We start from the raw sequence: 22,668 nt of genomic DNA on the forward strand, positions 1-22,668 counted from the left end.
CTTGCCTTGTTGTTACAACCCAAAATGTCTTTGGACATTGCCAAATGTTTCCTGGGAGTGAAATGCACCCTCCTCCCATTGCTGTATATGTATGTGTGTGTGACTTGATAGTAAATTCAGATATGATGCCCATTACTCCTAAATACCTAGTTTGTACTTTCTAAAAACAAGAGCACTTTACTATACTGCCACAGACCCATCAAAACCAGAGTTAACATTGATGTAATCCATTGTCTAATCCACAGATCTCATTCAAATTTCAGCAATTGTCCCAGTAATGTTCTTTATAGCAAAACAACTAAACTACACCCCCATGTCTCCTAAACAAAGAACCCATGATCTAATCCAGAATCACGTTAGTTTAGTTGTCACAAGTCTCTACTCTCCTTCAGTTGGCCATGGGATCTGTGTTTCCTGGTCTTTTCATGGTTTTTACATCTCTGGGGGAGTTAAGGCCAGTTATTTTGTCGAATGTCCCTCAGTTTGTGTTTGATACTTTCTCATGATTAGACTCAGGTTAGACAGTTTTGATGGCAACACAGAGGAGATGCCATTTTCTTGCTGCATCACATCAGGTAGTACTTAATGTCAGTTTGTACCATTACTACTGATGTTAACTGATCACTTGGTTAAGATGGTATTTTTCAGGTTCGTCACCTTTCCTCATTAGACTTTCACCCCGTAGTTTATTATTGATTGTTGCCTGAGTCAGTTTTTACAACATTGGTTGCCAAATGTGATTTCCTAATTCAGCATTTGTTCTACAGTTACTAGTATTTGGCCTTGTAGTGTAAGGTAGATATTTTCTTCCCCTCCATGTAGGTTAGAGTGTATGCATGTATTTTTATATGTATTCATTTAGTTATTACAGTATGAAGATGGATTTCTACTTTATTCAGTCATTTGTTACTGTATTTATTTAAATCAGTTCTGTCATTAGTTTGATCTTCTTAGATTTGGTTGGTGGATGTTCCTGCAAGCTGGCTTTGACGTGTCCCACTATTTTGCATTTCCTTACTTAACATTCTATTTTCTTTAATTTTAATGCTCTACGAATTTGTCTGTCATCCTTGTGCAGGGGTCATGCTAGTCTTCTTGGTATCGTTGCAGTTTTTGTATATGTGCTGCTGAAGCGAGCACCTTACTGACATTCTAAGATGTTCCAGGCTCATCCTATACTTTCCCAGTCCTGGAGTCAGCCATTTCTTCAAGGATTCCTGTTTGCAGTTCATGGAGAATGGTATTTAGAAATAAATATTTGTTCACTAGGTATGGTTATTTCTTCTGAAGTGTCATTGCTTCTAGGCCCTCTCTGAGTAGACAGCTAGGAAACATGTAAAAATATGCATATACTCTTTCATATACAGACACATGCCTATTTCATGGTCATTCTATGTATGTTTAGAACCATGAGTTCACACTAATATTTCCGATACCACGTTTTATTCTAGACTTCTCATTTTCCATATTTTAATTCCCTTCACCGAGAGAAATCTGGTTTCCATTATCCTTCACGTGTGTTCTTATTTTCACAGTCATCATGTATGTAACTAGTTTCTTGACTATGCTGACCATCTTCCTCACCTCAGTTCTGCTGACATAGTCTGGCCAAGAGGTCCCCCTTCCCTCTACCCTGTGTTAGAAAGCATTAACTCTTTTGTTTGTTTGTTTGTTTATTTGTTTTGAGACAGAGTCTTGCTCTGCTGCCCAGGCTGGAGTGCAGTGGTGCGAGCTCATGTCACTGTAAGCTCTGCCTCCCGGGTTTACTCCATTGTCCTGCCTCAGCCTCCCAAGTAGCTGGGACCACAGGTGCCCGCCACCACGCCCGGCTAATTTTTTTTGGTATTATTTAGTAGTTGTGGTGTTTCACCATGCTAGCCAGGATGGTCTCGATCTCCTGACCTCGTGATCCATGAGTCGGCCTTCTAAAGTGCTGGGATTACAGGCGTGAGCCACCACGCCTGGCCCAGAAAGCATTAACTCTTAAGCATACGTGTCTGTGAGAATTTCCTTTAATGTCTCCCAGGAATATAGAGGAGTTCTTAATATCAGGATTGAGGGCTGACTCAGAAGATGAGGAGGGTGAAGAAAACTTGTAGTAAGAACATGGTTGAAATGATGATTCAGAAAAGTTGTCACTTGCTGGTGAGAAAAGGAAAGATAGGATTTGATAGATAGGGTTGAAACATACCTGGATTTAACCACCTATTGTTTCTAGGTAAGGTTTTGATCATTGAGCAGTTCTTGGTACTTTCGTTCATGAAATGTCATCCAGTTTCTGATTTCTGGCTACAGCTTCCCTACGTGCCATTATTCGTAGCTGTCATATGTGTGCTGATATACTTAGATTATTTCTTCTGCTTGCCCTGCTTGTGGTTTGACTTCTACCTTTTCATTCAGCTGCTGCCTGTCATCCCTGCTTATAAGCATTCGTTGTCTGTATAGTCAGCCTGACTGTACAGGTTTTCAGTGCCTGCGGGGTTGGTTATGTTTTACCTGGGAAGTTGGCCATCTTGTTTTGCAGTTAAGACTGCTGCTGGGTCATTGATGAAACTAACCATAATGTCAATCTCAGTTTCAATTCTCCAATATTTATACCTTTACGTTCTTTTTTGTTGTTGAGACAGGGTTTCACTCCAGTTGCTCAGGCTAGAGTGCAATGGTGTGATCATGTCTCACTGCAGCCTCGACTTCCTGGGCTCAAGTGATTCCTCTGCTTCAGCCTCTAGGGTAGCTGGGACTGTAGGCACACGCCACTGCGTCCAGCTGATTGTTTGTATTTTTTGTAGAGGTGGGGTTTCACCATTTTTCCCAGGCTAGTCTCGGGCTCCTGAGTCTAGCCGTCTGCCGGTCTTGGCCTCCCAAAGTGGTGGGATTACAGGCATAAGCCATCATGCCCAGCCTATACCTTTACTTTCATCATTCCCCTGTGGTTTAAAGCTAGGCCCTTCTGGCACTATCTTTTGTCTAACTCTTTAAGGAACATTCTGGACTTAATTTTTTCTTCCCATCTGTCCTTCAATATGACACTGGATAGTGGGCTTCTGGGCAATTAAAATTTATCAGTATAAATCATGGTTACGTATTTAGTTGTTTTAGAATGTTGTAATTACATAAACCTGGAGTTTTAAAGTTGAATATAGCTTTATACTTTGATAAACTTCATTTTTTGTTTTATAAAATGAGTTTATACAGGTTGTCAACTTACTAGCAAAGTCTTACAATTGAAGAGACTTTAAAGGACAAGTACTCCCACATCTCACCCAAGAACAAATGTTCCTTCCACACAGTATCTTCCTTTAGCAGTTAGAACCCACTCTCATGAAATAGCATATTTTTCTGTCAGAACAGTTTTACCCAGTGTTACCTTTGTTATATGTATGGGGACTCACTGACTATCTTGAGATCCAGTCATCATGTGGTATTGTGAGATCCACTATATTCTCAAGTACTAGAAACCTGAGATATTAATTGATATGAAGCCTGAAAAAAAGAGTGACTATAGCAATTGGATTGGTGATGAGGGAAACTGGCAAAAGTGTGGAAGTTAATAGCTGCTGCCATTCATTTACAGCTGCTGGGTAGGTGATCCAAAGAGTTGTTGAAGCTGAGCAGGTTCTGGCTGGGCCTAGGTATGGAAGAGAGGGAGTCAGTTTTAGTTGGCTTTTTTTCATCATTGTTTTTGTTTAGTGTTTACTACATGACTTTCACTGTGCTAGGGATACAAAAAGGAATAAGAAGAGTATCTTAAAAGGGCAGAATTGTTTTTTCCTACTGGAATTTTAAGCAGTCTTAGTATTTCCTCAGTGTGTTTGTTCCAAACCAGAAGCATTATTGCTTCCTTTTATATAGGTAGTATTTAACTTAAATATTAAACCAGATAATTAAAATCATTGATCTATATAAGTCAAAAAGGCTTAGGAGAATGTAAATTATTTTCTCTCTGTGATCCAATTCTTGTGCTTTTTTTTCCTTTAATACTTTATTCTGGATTTTAATAAGGAATGAAAGTACTGTTAATCTTTTTTTTTTTTTTGGATATGGAGTCTCGCTTTGTTGCCCAGGCTGAAGTGCAGTGGCACAATCTCAGCTCACTGCAATCTCTGCCTCTTGGGTTCAAGTGATTCAACTGCCTTAGCCTCGGGTAGCTGGGACTACAGGCGGGTGTCACCATGTCCTAGGGCTAAATTTTGTATTTTTAGTAGAGACAGGGTTTTACCATGTTGTTCTTGAACTCCTGATCTCAAGTGATCCGCCTCCCTCTGCCTCCCAAAGTGCTGGGATTATAGATGTGAGCTACCGTGCCCTGCCAAATCGTATTTTCTTTAGTATAGGTGCCTTTAAAGTTTGAAAGTTCAAAGTATTTTACTCTTATTTCCCAGGAAATGAGGCTTGAATTGAGAACATGTGGCCAGGGGTTATCAGGAGCTAGAAAGCACTGACATCCATTTGATAGTTATAGATGGGAAGAAGGGGGGTAGGGATTGGGGGGGTGAGTGGGGGGAGATAGGAGGGACGGGGGAGGGGAGAGAGAGCGCGAGTGAGCGCACGCACACGCGTATGTGCCTGTGTGTATGTTAGGGTGTTTATAGTTTGGAATTTCACTTGTTTTTCCATTTTGTACTACAGTCACGCATTACTTAATGACAGGGATACATTCTGAGAAATGCATCATTAGGCGATTTCATTGTGCAAACAACACAAAGCTAGATGGGATAGTCTACCACACACCTAGGCTATATGGTGTAGCCTGTTGCTCTTGATATGTTGCCGTACTGAATAGTGTAGGCAGTTGTAACACAATGGTAAATATTTGTATATCTTAACATAGAAAAGGTACAGTAAAAATACATATAAAAATGGTATACCTATATAGGACACTTAACCATTAATGGAGATTGCAGGATTGCAAGTTTCTTTGGGGAGTCAGTGAGTGAATGTGAAAGCTTAGGACACTACTGTAGACTTTATAAACACTGTACACATATGCTGCACTAAAGTTATAAGATAATTCTTCAGTGATAAATTAACCTTAGCTTACTGTAATGGCTTGTTTTGTTCTTTTTGCCTTTTGTTTTGAGACAATCTCCCTCTGTCACCTAGGTTGGAGTGCAGTGGTGTGAACACCGTTCATTGCAGCCTTGACCTCCCGGGCTCAATTGATCCTCCCACCTCTGCCTCCCTAGTAGCTGGGACTACAGGTGGACATCACCACACCCTGGTGATCTTGTATTTTTTGTAGAGGTGGGGTTTCACCATGTTGTTGAGGCTGGTCTTGAACTCCTGGGCTCAAGCAATCCTCCCCGCTTGGCCTCCCAAAGTGCTGGGATTACAGACGTGAGCCACTGTGGCCAGCCAGCTTACTGTAACTAAACGTTTTAATTTGTTTAAAACTTTTTGGCTATTGTTAATAACACTTAGCTTAAAACAAACACACTGTACTACAGTACAAAAATATTTTCATTCTTTATATCTTTATTCTGTAAGCTTTTTTCTATTTTTAAAATTATTTTTAATTTTAAAAACTTTTGTTGCCTGGGTGTGGTGGCTCACGCCTGTAATCCTGGCACTTGGGGAAGTTGAGGCAGGTGGGTCACCTGAGGTCAGGAGTTTGAGGCCAGTCTGGCCAACATGGTGAAACCCCATCTCTACTAAAAATACAATTATCCAGGCATAGTGGCGGGAGCCGAGATCGCGCCACTCTACTCCAGCCTGGGCAACAGAGCGAGACTACCTCAAAAAAAAAAAAAAAACTAAGATACACTAGCCTAGGCCTATCCAGAGTGAAGATCATCATTTTCACAGTCTTCCACCTCCACATCTTGTGCCACTGGAAGTTCTTCAAGGGCACTAACATACATGGAGTTATCATCTCCTATGATGCCAGCCTTCTTCTGGAATAACTCCTGAAGGACCTGTCTGAAGCGGTTTTACAATGAACTTTTTTTTGTTTTACAAGTAGGAGTATATTCTAAAATGGTTAAAAGTATAGTAAATACATAAACCAGTAACTATGTTATTGTTAATAGTCATTCATTGTCACGTGTTAATGTATCTAATTGTATGTGCTATACTCTTTTTTTTTTTTTTGAGATGGAGTTTTTGCTCTTGTTGCCCAGGCTGGAGTGCAGTGGTGCGATCTCAGCTCACTGCAACCTCTGCCTCCCAGGTTCAAGTGATTCTCCTGCCTCAGCTTCCTGAGTAACTGGGATTACAGGCATGCACCTCCACGCCCAGCCAATTTTGTATTTTTAGTAGAGGCAGGGTTTTTCCATGTTGGTCAGGCTGGTCTCAAACTCCCGACCTCAGGTGATCCACTTTTGCCTCAGCCTCCCAAAATGCTAGGATTACAGGCGTGAGCCACCGCACCCGGCCTGTATGTACTGTACCCTTATAGGACTGGCAGCACAGTAGGTTTGTTTACAAAAGCATCACTACAAACACTCGCCTAATGCATTGTGCTAAGATGTCACTAAACGTTAGGAATTTTTCAGCTCCATTAAAATCTTACGAGACCACCGTTATATGTGCAGTTTGTAATTGACCGAAACTTTGTTATGTGGTACATGACTCTGTAAAGTACATTATTATTAACTGTAGTCACCATGCTATAAGTCAGATCTCCAGAACCTAATCATTTTATAATGGGAATTTTCTACCCTTTGACCAAAATCCCATTTCCCCTACCTGCCAGCCCCTGGCAACCACCTTTTCACTCTTTGTTCCTATGAATTTGACTTCTTTAGTGAATCCCTACTTTTTCCCCAATGGTTTATAATCTATTACTGTACTTAATTATTTGGGGCCTAAATTTGTCCTGATTTGGCTAGTAGAGCCTCATTAAGCTGGCTGTTTGATTCCTCTGCCATGTCCCCATCATTCTATGAAAACTTCCTTTTTCCTGGTGTAACACGGTATTGTAGGTTCATCTTGTACCTGGTCAGCTGTAGCCTTGGGATCAGGTCCATTCTCTGAGGAGTAATGATTCTCTTCAGTGGAGAATGGTATTAGAGACTATGATAATGGGCCCTAGGTGTGTCCTTTGCTTCTTGGCCCTTTTAGCAAACGGGCATAGGAAACATGCACGTATACATGTATTACATACATACATATATATTCACATACATTCACATACAAATATACCTTCACATATATATGTGGATTCATGCCTGTGTACATAAGTGATCTAGAAATCATGAATTCACACTGATGATCTTCAGTATCAATGCATTTTCACAGGATTATTTCTTGCCTTTTGTCTTTTTCACAGTGAGAGCCCAGGGTTCTTTCTGGCCTTATGTCTTTTTCACAGTGAACAACAGCAGCAGCACATTTACTCAACTTATAATATATCTAAATAGGTACAGAATTGCTTTGCCCATTCCACTACAGTAAGTACATTTACAAAAATTTTCAGGAATTGTTTGGCAATTCTGCACTTGCCCTACTCCATCCTGCCCAAGATTGAGGGTATAAAGTCAAATAATATGTTCACAAATTACTTGGGATTATTTCTGCTTGCCTGCCTCTTGGTTGGTCAGTGCATTGGGTGGTTTGTCTGGCTTCTCTTCACAGTATTTGCTGTCCATGTGAAATATGAGTAGGTTTCTTTGTTCTGGTTTGCTTTAAGTGTTGGGGTTTTCCGTTTCCATTCTTACTGTTTTTTTTTTTATATGTACAACATTATAAAAGTCAAAACTATATAAAAAGGTGAGTTTAATGAGGTCACTTCATCTGAGATCTGTTCCAGTCTGTCACCCAACCTTGTAGGGAACCAGTTTTATTGTTTTCTGCTTTTTCTTTTCTGTGTTTCTTTTTTATATAAAAATAAACAGACTAAAATTTTTCAGCCAGGTGCGGTGGTTCACGCCTGTAATCCCAGCTCTTTGGAAGGCCAAAGCAGGCGGATCACCTGAGGTCGAGAGTTCGAGAGCAGCCTGATCAACATGGATAAACCCCGTCTCTACTAAAAATACAAAATTAGCTGGGCGTTGTAGCACATGCCTGTAATCCCAGCTACTCGGGAGGCTGAGGCAGGAGAATTGCATGAATCCAGGAGGCGGAGGTTGCAGTGAGCCAAGATCGCGCCATTGCATTCCAGCCTGGGCAACAAGAGCGAAACGCCGTCTCAAAAAAAAATTTTTTTTCTTACATAAAAAGTAATATCTATATGTGCTGTTTCGCACTGTCTCTCCTTTAAAATTTAGTAATATTTCTTGGAAATCACTATCAGTTCATGTAGATCTTCCCCAGTATATATTTTTATAATTCTAAAGATTGGTTTTAGATTTTATTTTTTTCTTTAGTTTCTGTCTTCCTCCATTCTCTTACATGTTGACTTTTATATCTTTTAAATTGTTTCTTTTTAATGTTGTATGCGCATAGTTTACCCACATCCAGTATTGGCAAAATTTTATACTTTCAGCATGTCCTGTTACTATTTGTTTCTGAATTTACTGTTGTTCAAAGGTGGCTTCTTAGGATTTGGTTCAGATGTTGTAAAAGAAATCCCCTAAATTAGTTATTAATAGAGAGCTTATTTTTCTCTGGCTTACCAGTCTCTGGTTGTTTATCTCTGGACAATTTTCAAATTGCTGCAGTGTAGGGGACCCAGGCTTCCCTTGTGTAGTGGTATTCTACCATTTCTAGACTATTGATTAAGATAGAAGGAACTAGAAGGGAAGGCAATGAACCATCCCTAGAAGCCAGGACCCAGAAGGTGTACCTCACTTCTCTTCACACTTCGTTGGCAAGAGCTTAGTCACATGCCCATGCAAGCATCAAGATGTTGAGAAATCTGTGTGAGCATGTGTCCAGCTAAATGTTCTTAAAGGAAAATGAAGGGGAGAATGGATATTCTCTAATCACAGGTGGTGGTGTCTCAGGATATTTATAGCTTCCGGTTTTTTTATTTCTAAATTTGATAATCATCTTTTTAATACAACTTGTCATCAATATTTAATGGTATTTTTAGTTGTGAGAACTGTTATTTTAGCTGATTTTGGTCATGGCTCTCATACTAGTGTCTTTTAATTATTGAATTATAGGCTAAGTTATGTTCTCACAAAATGCCAACTACTGAATTTTACGTTTTTTTGCATGGACTTTTTAGAACTTATGACCAAGCTATGCTATTTCCTGGTGATATTCCGAAGTGGCAGTTACCTACTTTTAATAAAACCGTGGCTACCAATTACGCTTTTGAAGTTCTACTCACAGTAGTGGTGTGCATTGTTCTTCATGAAGATAGGAATTGACAATTTCTTCATAAAAATGGCAGCTGTCTTTTTAAAAGTCATTACTACCTGTTGTACACAGTTGATTCAGGCAGAGAAGAAAGACTTTGCAGCTTTATTTCTTCTCGTTAGCTGTGGATTAGATTCTCTACACAGTGTTTCATATTGCATATTACAATTTCTAGTTCTTGATAGTACAGATGCTGTTGGTTTTAATTTAGGAGTTTCTGTAGTCTTCCTTCAAATAATTCAATACTTTGGATATTTAACATGTGTTTTTTTTTTATAGTTTAAGACCATTTGAGATTGTATGATTATGCTTAAAAGGAAGTTGTAAAGAGCTCAAAGATTCTTTGTAAGACTTTTCTTCTCCTGCTTCTGATTCCAATTGTCTTTTTTAAAGGATTTTTATAAATCCTTTAAAGAAATTTTTGACAATCCAGATCCAAATTGTTTTTTTCTACTTCCCCCTTTTGAATTGCCACTAGAGTACTGTGCACACATACACCCATAGTTATGCATTGCAGTACTTCTTCAGAGTTCATTTAGTTGTACTTCATGCTGATTGATTGAATTACTGGTGACATCCTTGTGTGGTTAAGGCTGGATGAATTCTAATCAGCTTACTATTTTGTCTTCATATAGCACATAGTTTTTAAAACGTATAAATAAATTTGTTCTTCTTGTTTATAAAGTATTTATGGCTTAAAAACATTCCTTTTTTTTGGCTGTGCGCTGTGGCTCACGCCAGTAATCCCAGCACTTTGGGAGGCCAAGGCAGGTGGATCACCTGAGGTCTGGAGTTCAAGACCAGCCTGGCCAACATGGCGAAACCCCATCTCTACTAAAAATACAAAAATTAGCCAGGCATGGTGGCGGGCGCTTGTAATCCCAGCTACTTGGGAGGCTGAGGCAGGAGAATCGCTTGAACCTGAGCTGAAATCACACCATTGCACTCCAGCCTGGGCAGTAAGAGCGAGAAACTTTGTCTCAAAAACAAAACAAAACAACAACAAAAGAAACCCATTCCTTTTTTTCCTCACTTTTATGAGCCAGCCCAGTGGGGGATAACATAATGTCACTTCCTCTTAGATTTTCAAGAAGGAATGCTTTCTTTCCTCTGTTTTTTTTTTTTGTTGTTGTTGTTGTTTTGTTTTTTTGTTTGTTTTTGTTTTTTTTTGAGATGGAATGTCACTCTGTCACCCAGGCTGGAGTGCAGTGGTGCAGTCTTGACTCACTGCAACCTCCATCTCCCAAGGCTCAAGTGATTCTCCTTCCTTAGTCTCCCGGGGTAGCTGGGATTACAGACGTGTGCCACCACACCCGGCTAATTTTTTTGTGTTTTTAGTGGAGATGGGGTTTCACTCTGTTGGACAGCCTGGTCTCAAACTCCTGACCTCAAGTGGTCTGCCCACCTCGGCCTCCCAAAGTGCTGGGATTACAGACGTGAGCCACCATGCCCGGCCTTTACCTCTGGTTTATAGTTGTGATTCAGTAATCCAATCTGTTAACAACAACCTTTGTGGTGTTATTGTAAAAACCAATTTTTATCCATTGTTTTTGTAGAAACTATATTATCTCTCATGAAGAAATGCCCCATCAGTTTGTCAGTGGAATATTTTTTCCTTAGCTTTAATGGAATGTCACATTTGACGTTTTTCTTGCTTATGCCCCTGGAGCACTGAATACGAAAAAATAATATGTTTAAGATTACTAGTATTGAAATATGCTAAAATGGTTCTGAATATTTAGAATGTTAGATTATTATTATGAACTTTTTGCTTGTTTTGTTCTGAGTATTTTTCTCATTAATTTACCTAGCAAACAGAATCCATCCTTTTTTTTGGAGACAGGATCTCACTCTGTCATCCAGGCTGGAGTGCAGTGGTGTGATCTTGGCTCATTGCAGCCTCCACTTCTGTACTCAGGAGGTGATCCTCTAACCTCAGCATCTCAAGTAGCTGGGACCACAGGAACCTGCCACCATTCCCAGCTAATTTTTGTATTTTTTGTAGAGACTGAGTTTTCACCATGGTGCACAGGCTGTCTCAAACTCCTGGGCTCAAGACATCTGTCTCCCTTGGCCTCCCAGCTTGCTGGGATTATGGGGGAGAGCTACCATGCTTAGCCACAACTTTTTTTTCTTTAACACAGAAAAACGTTTAGGAATCTGGTTTATATGCTGTATCTGCTTTTCTTTTTTTTTTTTACTTTTTTTTCCGAGACAGAGTTTCGCTCTTATTGCTCAGGGTGGAGTGCAATGGCACAATCTCAGTTCACTGCAACCTCTGCCTCCCGGGTTCAAGCAATTCTCCTGCCTTAGTCTCCTGAGTAGCGGGGATTACAGGCACCTACCACCATGCAAGATGGGGTTTCACCATGTTGGCCAGGCTGGTTTCAAACTCCTGACCTCAAGTGATCCGCTCGCCTCAGCCTCCCAAAGTGCAAGGATTACAGGCGTGAGCCACTGCACCCGGCCTGTATCTGCTTTTCTGTTGCCCAGGCTGGAGTGCAATGGCACAATCTTGGCTCACTGCAGCCTCTACCTTCTGGGTTCAAGTGATTCTCCTGCCTCTGCCTCCCAAGTAGCTGGGACTACAGTGCCTGCCACCATACCCGTCTAATTTTTTGTATTTAGTAGAGACGGGGTTTCACCATGTTGGTCAGGCCAGTCTCGAACTCCTGACCTCAGATCCACCTGCCTCGGCCTCCCAAAAGGTCTCGAACTCCTGACCTCAGGTGATCCACCTGTCTCGGCCTCCCAAAATGCTGGGATTACAGGCATGAGTCACTGTGCCTGGCCCTGTATCTGCTTTTCGAACAAGAATAAAATTAAGAAGATTAAAGACAAGCCTGGTGGTGCAATCAGAATGACTCTGTTAACATTTAGCTAGGTTGCTAAATGGTAAGGGTGATTTTTGATTTTCCATGGAAAGTTGATTGCTATATGGTATTTTTACATATATTGTACACACACAATCACTTTCATTGAGTGAAATTAGCATGTGACATACCACTATTTTGTGCTTTACATACACAATTCACTTAGGAGCATGTGGAATTACTGTACTGTTTTAGAATGATGTAAAGAGCTCAGTCAATGTTCCCTTTTCTCCCTTACCCTGTTTCTTCCTCTCCCTGCCGTGTGTATGTTAGCCATATACAGATATTACTTATTTCAATTTTTAGTTAGATGTGTCTTCAATATCCCTTCTCCCATAATAAACCCTATATTAATCTTGTAAGACTTTGAAATAAAAGTCAAGAAAAAGTTCTAATTGGACTACTTCCCTTTAGATTGCTTATTAGTATTAAAATGGTAAAACATCATCAAAAGCTTTAAAACTAATAGTGTTACTAAATTGCCTTGTTCAACAGCATAACCAAAAGTTCCTTTAATATGACCTTTTAATATAAATTATTCAATTATTCTGTATGCTGTTATGCTTCAAGGACTTTTGAGATGAATAGACACATCAGTTATTCCATTCGTTTATCATATTCTTTATTAGGTAGGCTATATATTTCTATTTTCTTACGAATGTGTTAGACTTAAACTGAGCAGCACATCATCACATAACAATTATTAATAATATTTAATACTTACAAAGCACTTTTTTTTTTTTTTTTTTTTTAAACGACAGAGTCTCGCTTTGTTGCCCATGCTGGAGTGCAGTGGCACAATCTCAGCTCACTGCAACCTCCACCTCCCGGATTCAACTGATTCTCCTGCCTCAGCCTCCTGAGTATCTGGTACTACAGGTACTCACCACCACGCCCGGCTAATTTTTGTATTTTTAGTAGAGACAGGGTTTCATCCTGTTGGCCAGGCTGGTTTCAAACTCCTGACCTCAGTTGATCCGCCTGCGTTGGCCTCCCAAAATGCTGGGATTACAGGCGTGAACCACCGCACCCGACAGCACATACTCTTTCAGGCACTCTTACAGTGTTTTAATTTAAAACTGTGAGCCACCCTAGTATTTTGTTAGCTGTGGAACTAGGTAACTAGATTATTACTTGTAGTCAGTGCTTTTTTTTTTTTTTTTGAGACGGAGTCTCACTCTGTCGCCCAGGCTGGAGTGCAGTGGCACGAACTCGGCCCAGTGCAAGCTCTGCCTCCCGGGTTCACGCTGTTCTTCTGCATCAGCCTCCTGAGTAGCTAGGACTACAGGCGTCCACCACCGTGCCTGGCTAATTTTTTGTATTTTTAGTAGAGACGGGGTTTCACCGTGTTAGCCAGGATGGTCTCGATCTCCTGACCTCGTGATCCGCCTGCCTCGGTCTCCCAAAATGCTGGGATTACAGGCGTGAGCCACCGCCCCTGGCCTAGTCAGTGCTTTTTAAAAAGTAATTTCTCTTTTTGCTTCTTTAATTTCTTTAATTTTATTTTTTGTAGAGACAGGGTCTTGCTTTCTTGCCCAGGCTGTTGTTGAACTCCTGGCTTCAAGTGATCTTCCTGCCTCGGCCTAGAGGCGTGCTGTAATTACCGGCATGAGCCACTGTGCCTAGCCCAGTCAGTGCTTTTTAAAAAGAAGTAAAATGCTTGAGCTTTGAGGCACTCATTCTTGCCAAAAGGCTGTTGTTAGCAAAGCCTGGGCTCGGAGTATGCTTGAGGTACTAAAGGTAGTTCAAATTAGGGATCCATAACTAGCAGACACACAAGTTATATAGCTGGTCTTTGAAAAGAATGGAAGGAATAGAGAGGTAGGTTTTAAAATTTATGTTCGGTCCACGTTATGTGTTGTGTCTCAGGAAGCCAGATCAAGTCATTGCATGAGTGCATAAATTGTTTCAGCTTGCTAATGCATCACCATGTTATGCACACCTGGCATTTATGAATGATGGGTTTGTATACACAATACAAATGAGAGTTTTTCTACTTTATTAAAGATAATATATAAAAAGCTAACCATTAGTTCACACTAATGCTTAATGCTAATTATGTTGCTTCAGTGCAGCTAGTAAGGGGATGTAGTTAAGTTTTTTAATGTAGATTTTTTGACAGTCTTGAAGTATGATTTTCCACTTATCTTATTTTTGTTGTACTGAAAATAAGATTTGTTTCATGAGAGAAAATCTCTAATTTGACCAAACCATTCATTTGAAGTTCAAAACATAATTTAATGTCACTTTCGTAGAGGATAGAGAGAATGAGGTGTTACCTTTCTATCTTGTCTTTGTAATTACGCAGTTTTCTCTTGAAAGTGAGGGTTTTGTTCTTGATTTGATTTGGTAGGTTTACTGTCATTTATTCTCAATTCTGAAATTCAGTGTTAAAACTGAAAATCCCCCCTATAAGTTTAAGTAAATTGATAGGGCAGCACAATAATCTCAATTGATGTGAGGGACTTTACATCTTTGTCCTGCTTAGTGTGACATTTTGCTGCAGAAATCACGTATGTTATTACATGGTACTTTTTTGGATCGTACTGTGTCTTGGAATATGTGGTATATGTGTTATATTTACCTCGATAAAATTTGAGAACTCTTGAGTAGTGGCACACATCTGGCTGCAGTGGTTTGCTTTAAACGAGCGCATTATCTGTCATAAACTGCTGGATTCCCGTTGTTGGAAGATTGTGAGGCATGAATTGGTAGTAGGAAGAATAAAGTTTTGCCGAAGAACACGTCGAACTATTATTATTATCATCATTACTGTTTTTTAAATTTTTTTGAGACGGAGTCTTGCTTTGTCACCCAGGTTGGTCTTGAACTCCTGGGCTCACCCAGGTTGGTCTTGAACTCCTGGGCTCAAGTGATCCTCCTTCCTCACTCTCCCAAAGTGCTGAGATTGCAGGCATGAGCCATCATGCCCAGCCCATGTTGAGTTAAATGTGTTGATTACTTAGTAAGCCTAGCAAGAGGTTTACCTTTTTTTTTTTTTTTGAGACGGAGTCTCACTCTGTCACCCAGGCTGGAGTGCAGTGGTGCAGTCTCAGCTCATTGCAACCTCTGCCTCCGGGTTCAGGTGATTCTCCTGCCTCAGCCTCCCAAGTAGCTGGGATTACAGATGCCTGCCACCATGCCCAGCTAATTTTTTTTATTTTTAGTAGAGACGGGGTTTCACTATGTTGGCTAGGCTCGTCTCAAACTCCTGACCTCAAGTGATCCACCTTCCTTGGCCTCCCAAAGTGCTGGGATTACAGGCGTGAGCCACCGCGTCTGGCCTAGGTTTACTTTCAAGTGCCATCTTTTCTTGGTTAGTCATAGTTGCACAGAGCACTAATTACTGATTTTGTGACCTAGTACTACAGTGATTATATTTGCCATAGACATGAGAATGGGAATTATGGTGGGACTATTCCCAGATAGTATCCATCCTGCTGTTTCTAGGACACGTTTATGCATATAAATTATTCTTTATGATTTTTAGTTGAGAGTCTTTTGTAAGGATGGCAGCGGTTGATCTTTCTCTCATTTCTCTAGTCACCCACAAAAGCTGTATATAATGCCAGACATTGGAATCATCCAGATTCAGAAGAACTGCCTGGGCCACCAGTAGTAAAACCTCAGAGTGTCACAGTAAGTGAACTGTACTTATTTATTTTGTGTTTTTTAATAAGCTATAAATTAAGCAGTTACTGTATTCATACTTCGTAAATCTTTGACTTTTCTATTTAACAGTTTATTTTGGCTTTCTTTACTGAAACTTAGTAGTTTCAGTTTAATTCATTGGAAAACAGGATTGTCAGTAAGATAGCAGAAATTCTAGTGCTGCTAGATTAAACAAGGAAAGCCATAAAAATAAGGCTCTTGTTACTCATGACCCACATTTCATGGAATTTATAGTATTTAGTGTTTAAGAGCAAGATTATCCATATTTGATGTTTGTATAAGAGCTGTACTGTATATTACATCCTATATATATTTCTAAGTGGCTTTCAGTGCTTAATTTGCTTTTCAGAGGCAAATCTCTTCCTGTATTCTAGTAATACTTTTCAATCCAAAACATTAGGAAAAAGATTCTTAGCAACTTATTTTCTCCAGAATGACTGGTAATATCATACATAATTTCTAGGTTAACAGTAAAGCTTCAGTTATCTGGAGTTATCAAGTAAATTAGTTCTTTATAACAATAAGAAATTTGGGGATAGAAGTCCTTCTAAAGTATAATGTACAGTTCCCTGTCTTCTTAAACTGATTAGACTCCTTTTGATATTATAAAGAAATCATTTTGTATATTAGTAGTAATATAGCATGCTCCTGTTACAGCTATTTATTTCTACCCTAAACTACTTCACACTCTTGTGCTATTAAAATTCTTTTGACTCTGTCTAGTTTTTCTGTCCTGTCCCTTTCTGCTTATGAAAGCTATTTTTTGCATGCAGTTGTGGTTCTTTAGTCTTTCTAATAGTACTAGAGACAAATGACAAATTGTGTGAAATAAAAAGTTTAAAAAAGACTAGAAGGAATCCTTGAGTGGTTCTTCTGTGTGCAGACATACATATGTCTTACCTGTTAGTGCATGGAATTCAAAGTATTTCTAAAGACCTTTGAGAGGCCTCCCTGCTCCCTGCTTTTTAAAGAGCTTTATTTACTTTTTTTTGAAGCTGAATTTGCCAGATAGATGAGATGTTCCTATTTTTATATATTTATTTAGAACAACTAATTTAATACCTTTATTAATAGGTGAGGCTGTCTTCAAAGGAACCAAATCAAAAAGATGATGGAGTTTTTAAGGCTCCTGCACCACCATCCAAAGTGATAAAAACTGTGACAATACCTACTCAGCCCTACCAAGATATAGTTACTGCACTGAAATGCAGACGAGAAGACAAAGAAGTAAGCAGCCGTATACAGTGTTTACTGCATGTTGATAGATTTTTGTATGTAACATTTAGCCTTTTAATATCTTCAACAAATATCAGTATACTGATACTCAGTTTTGAACCACAAACTTCTTTTGTCCTACCATCATCATTGTTCTAAAAATATTTTTGTTGCCATCTAACGAACTATTTTATGTACTTATGTAAAGTACAGTGAGCCCATAGATTTAAATATGCTAGTTCCTAGTTAAAAAGGGGTGAACTTTTTTTTTCTTGGCAGTTATATACTGTTGTTCAGCACGTGAAGCACTTCAACGATGTCGTAGAATTTGGTGAAAATCAAGAGTTCACTGATGACATTGAGTACTTGTTAAGTGGCTTAAAGAGCACTCAGCCTCTAAACACACGTTGCCTTAGGTAAGATCTTATTTTTGTATTTTACAATTATGTGCATGCTGTATTAAATTTTTTCAACTAGGTGTTGTCCAAAAAGCCAAACATTTTTTATTTTGTTATGATGGGGTAGTATGTATAGTCAGTGATATGTTAAAATGCTATCCATTTCTTTATAAATAATTTGATTCTACATGATAAGAGGGAAAGCTGGATGATGAGAGCCTTTTTAGTATAGCATAGGCTTCAGTTTTCAAGTGCTTAAAAAAAAAAAATTATGCTAAAGCATCTTTTTGCCCTGTATGGTGGCTCATACCTATAATCCCAGCATTTTGGGAAGCCAAGTTGGGAGGATCATGTGTGTCCAAGAGTTCGAGACCACTTTGGGCAACATAGTGAGACCCCATGTCTACAAAAAATAAAAAATTAACGAGTCATGGTGGCATATGCCTGTAGTTCCAGCTACTTGGGAGGCTGAGGTGGCAGGATGGCTTGAGCCCGTGATCATGCCACTGCACTCCAGCCTGGATGATAGAGTGAGGTGAGGCCCTGTCTCCAAAAACAAGAAAGAAAAAATTACCAGAAAGAAATAAATAATTAAAAAATCTTTTAAGTTCTTTTTACCTCTGATGTTCAAGTAATAAATTAGATTTATTTAAGCATATTGTGATCTGGATGCTTACATTTGCACCCAAATGCTCAAAAAGATGATCTTTTGTATTTCCTAATGGATTGTTTGAATACTATAATTTCAATTGAATTTTTCAGTCACTTGGAGTGTATCCAATCAAATATAATTATAATTTTTATCAAGTATTATGAAAGGCAGCTCAGATTTAAAGCTTTTAATGGTAGTAGTAATGTAAGGAATGCACTAAAGACAGTTAGGTTATTTTTTTAAAATACAGTGTACCTAATCATGCACCAGGCATCAGTATATTTTTAATAATGTGTTTTGCCTGTGGTTTTTATATTGTGATCATGTATGGGCAATGCTTTGACCCTTTTACCCCCTTCCTATTTGCTGGTTTTGGTATTACACAAACTAAAAACTAATGTACTAGCTGTTTCCAGCCCCCCTAACGTACTTTATTTTCTTGTAGTGTTATTAGCTTGGCTACTAAATGTGCCATGCCCAGTTTTCGAATGCACCTGAGAGCACATGGGATGGTAGCAATGGTCTTTAAAACCTTGGATGATTCCCAGCACCATCAGGTATTTTTTAAGTTTCTGAGATTGAGAAGCCTTATGTTGAAAACTACTAGTCTATTTGGCTATCAAAAAATATCTTCACTGAATATTCTATAAATATATCCTAATTATAGATTGAGTTCATTTTATTTGCTAAATTTTTAGTGCTTACGGCCAGAAGTTTTTGCTTAATATTTATTTTCTCATGAAAACACTTTTTCTTAATATGTCATTTTATACTATTAAAATTGTATTTTGTTATCTTAGCTAATGTAGTATATTGGTACTGAATTCTGTAAGTATAATTTTCTCTATAATCAGAAAGCACTGAGAAGAATCTTTTAATATTATTTGATACTAATGAGTGGAAAAAAACTGGTTTGGAAATGCAGCCCTAATTTTTTAGAAACGTTTTTGTCTAGTGTTGAATCTGGAACATGGCCTCATTGTGATAAGGAATAAATTCTTCATTTTCCTTGCCTTTGATGCTTTTGCTTAATAATAAACATAGCAAAAGTTATTAGGTTTAACATTTTCCAAAATTAGAAGAAAGTAACCATCATTGCTAATTATTAGCATTAGTAGTATTTTGAGATGGCCTTACTATATTTTTGTTAAAGAAATTATGTTCTAAATACAGATTAGGTGATAATTTAATACTGCATCTTCTGGGCCGGGCGCGGTGGCTCATGCCTGTAATCCCAGCACTTTGGGAGGCCAGAGTGGGCGGATCACCTCAGGTCAGGAGTTTGAGATCAGCCTGGCCAACTTGGTAAAACCCTGACTCTACTAAAAATACAAAAAATCAGCCGGGTGTGGTGGCAGGCACCTGTAATCCCAGCTAGTAGGGAGGCTGAGGCAGGAGAATTGCTTGAACCCGGGAGGTGGAGGTTGCAGTGATCCGAGGTTGTGCCACTGCACTCCAGCCTGTGCATTTGTAAGTCCTAGCTCCTTTGGAGACTAAGGGAGGATCTCTTGAACTCAGGAGTTCAGATCCATTTTGGGAAACCTAGTGAGACCTCATCTCTTAAAAACAAACAAGAGAATTCGTTTGCTTTATTATGCAGTTAACAGTGAACTTAGACATTACAGTATGATTTTTAAGGGCAGTGGATCCCCCATGGCCTTTACTATGGCATCCTAATTTCCAAAAATAATTTGCTGTATAAACATTTAATCAGACACCTGGTCTGATGCTTCTCTACTTCTGGGGGCTCAAAGTTTAAATCTTTAGTTGGTTGTGTTTTCTGTATATTGAAATAGGTGTAAGTACAGAATATCTCAAGTGTTGGAATATACCAAATGTAAGACTTTTTTTATATTCACATTTATCTAAAATATTTCACCTTCAGTATTTAGATTGTATGAGTAGAGTGTCCTGGCCAGGTGCGGTGGCTCACGCCTATAATCCTAGCACTTTGGGAGGCTGAGGTGGGCAGACTGCCTGAGCTTAGGAGTTCAAGAACAGCCTGGGCAACATGGTGAAACCCCATCTCTACTAAAAATACAAAAAATTACCCGGGTGTGGTGGTGCATGCCTGTAATCCCAGCTTCTCAGGAGGCTGAGGCACAAGAATTGCTGGAACCTGGGAGGCAGAGGTTGCAGTGATCCGAGATGGTGCCACTGCACTCCAGCCTGGGCAACAGAGCGAGACTCCCTCTCAAAAAAAAAAAAAAAAAGAGTGTGCTGACTTAACTACCTGATCTGAGTGACTTTGAGACATTTTATTAATGATTTAAAAAATTACTTGGTTCAACCAGACTTGACTGTTTTATTTTATTTTTTTAAGCAATCCTCACAACTCACCCTCCCAAGTAACTGGGACTACAGGCTGCTGCCACTACGCCAGGCTAATTTTTGTATTTTATTTTATTTATTTTGAGACAGTCTTGCTCTGTCGCCCAGGCTGGAGTGCAGTGACACAATCTTGGCTCACTGCAGCCTCCGCCTCCCAGGTTCAAGCCATTTGTCCTGCCTCAGCCTCCTGAGTAGCTGGGATTACAGACAAGCGTCACCATGCCCAGCTAATTTTTTTGTATTTTTAGTAGAGACGGGGTTTCATCATGTTGGCCAGGCTGGTCTCAAACTCCCGACCTTAGGTGATCCACCTGCCTCAGCCTCCCAAAGTGCTGGGATTACAGACGTGAGCCACTGCGCCCGGCCTAATTTTTGTATTTTTAATAGAGATGGGGTTTCACCATGTTGTCGGGTTGGTCTCGATCACCTTACCTCAGGTGATCTGCCCACCTTGGCCTCCCAAAGTGCTGGGATTACAGGTGTGAGCCACCATGCCTGGCGATTGGTTTATTTTAAAGAAATCCAAATATGTATATTTCAGCATCCTGGGTTTATATACAGATGTAAACACAGCTGTGTTTTCCAAGGGAAAAAATGTGTTAAGGGTATGATATAGATTTAAAATTATTATTTAAATTATTGATTTTAAACTGAAATATGACTTGTCTATCATAAAGAATAGGCTGGGCGTGGTGGCTCACGCCTGTAACCTTAGCATTTTGAGAGGCCAAGGTGGGTGGATCACTTGACCTCAGGTGTTCAGGACCAGCCTCGGCAACATGGTGAAACCCCATCCACAAAAAATACAAAAATATCAGCTGGGCATGGTGGCGCCTGCCGGTTGTCCCAACTACTTGGGAGGCTGAGGTGGGGAGGATTGCTTGAGTCCAGACAGTCAAGGCTACAGTGAGCTGATATGGTGCCATTGCAATCCAGCCTGGATGACAAAGTGAAACCCTGTCTCAAAAAGAAAAAAATGAAGTATATCATAATAAGGTTTATATAGATACATACTCACACACACATATCTAAAAATGTTTTATAAACTCTTAGCACAGTATAGCCAAAGAAATATGTAACTCAGCATATATTCTTACAGCTATCAGGCATTCATGTATGGAGGATCCATTGAAACGTAAATTTTAAGCAACAGCATTTTATTTTTTAAACATGTTTCTTCAGAATATTTTTAGAGGGGGGCCGGGCGTGGTGGCTCACACCTGTTATCCCAGCATTTTGGGAGGCCAAGGTGGGCGGATCACGAGGTCAGGAGATTGAGACCATCCTGGCTAACACCGTGAAGCCCTGTCTCTACTAAAAAAAAAAAAATACAAAAAATAAGCTGGGCATGGTGGCACATGCCTGTAGTCCCAGCTACTCGGGAGGCTTAGGCAGGAGAATCGCTTGAACCCGGGAGGTGGAAGCTGCAGTGAGCCGAGATTGCGCCACTGCACTCCAGCCTGGGTGACAGAGTGAGACTCCGTCTCAAAAAAAAAAAAAAAAAAAAAAAAAAAAAAAAAAAGAATATTTTTAGAGGGACCGCTGAATAAAACATTTTTGAAGTTTCCAACATGGTTAGTAGTAAAAGTTTTCAGCATTTTAACTTGTAAACAAAAGGCATTAACAGTCTTATTTCCTGAGATGTCAGGAGTTGCTTACATGAACTTTTTTTTCTTTTCTTTTTTTGGCCTGTTGAAGAATCTGTCCCTCTGTACAGCTGCCCTCATGTATATACTGAGTAGAGATCGTTTGAACATGGATCTTGATAGAGCTAGCTTAGATCTAATGATTCGACTTTTGGAACTGGAACAAGATGCTTCGTCAGCCAAGCTACTGAATGAAAAAGACATGAACAAAATTAAAGAAAAAATCCGAAGGCTCTGTGAAACTGTACACAACAAGCATCTTGATCTAGAAAATATAACGGTGGGTTCCTTCTTCCTTCCTTCTAAGATGATAATTACTTTCAGAAAGTCTTTGGTTAGTTGCAGTAGCTGTCTGACTGTGGGCAAATTATTTTAATTCCAACCTTGGTTTACAGTTTGGCAAATTTCTTACGTTTAGATCTGAGCATAATTTCATTCCTTGTCTGAACTTCCTAAACTAGTTTATCTGCATTTAGGCTTTTTGCCCAGTAAATAGTTGCACATTTTGTGTTGCATTTTGCCTAATCCTTTTCTCTTTATTTTGTAAGAAAAAAAGGGGCCGGGCACAGTGGCTCATGCCTATAATACCAGCATTTTGAGAGGCCAAGGCAGGTGGATTGCTTGAACCTGGGAGT

General features: G+C 39.5%; 1 protein-coding gene and 1 non-coding gene across 8 annotated transcripts in view; one reads left to right on the top strand and one right to left on the bottom strand.

Annotated features, from left to right (window-relative positions):
• WAPL (WAPL cohesin release factor) overlaps nt 1–22,668 on the top strand; it is an 89,660-nt gene that overhangs the window by 37,485 nt on the left and 29,507 nt on the right. For 5 of the 7 annotated variants that reach the window (XM_055275482.2, XM_055275479.2, XM_055275480.1 and 2 more), the window contains exons 5-9: nt 15,663–15,758; nt 16,866–17,018; nt 17,286–17,422; nt 18,502–18,613; nt 22,086–22,313. In XM_055275482.2, coding sequence (XP_055131457.1) covers nt 15,663–15,758; nt 16,866–17,018; nt 17,286–17,422; nt 18,502–18,613; nt 22,086–22,313 — 726 coding nt within the window. The remainder of the gene's footprint in view (nt 1–15,662; nt 15,759–16,865; nt 17,019–17,285; nt 17,423–18,501; nt 18,614–22,085; nt 22,314–22,668) is intronic. The other 2 variants (XM_055275481.2, XM_063638126.1) reach the window with 1 other exon arrangement.
• LOC129481399 (U6 spliceosomal RNA) lies at nt 1,036–1,140 on the bottom strand. Its single transcript, XR_008657403.1, has one exon. It is a non-coding gene; the product is annotated as a U6 spliceosomal RNA (small nuclear RNA).

Source organism: Symphalangus syndactylus, chromosome 4, assembly GCF_028878055.3.
Source record: "Symphalangus syndactylus isolate Jambi chromosome 4, NHGRI_mSymSyn1-v2.1_pri, whole genome shotgun sequence".
In the NCBI taxonomy this organism is placed as follows: domain Eukaryota; kingdom Metazoa; phylum Chordata; class Mammalia; order Primates; family Hylobatidae; genus Symphalangus; species Symphalangus syndactylus.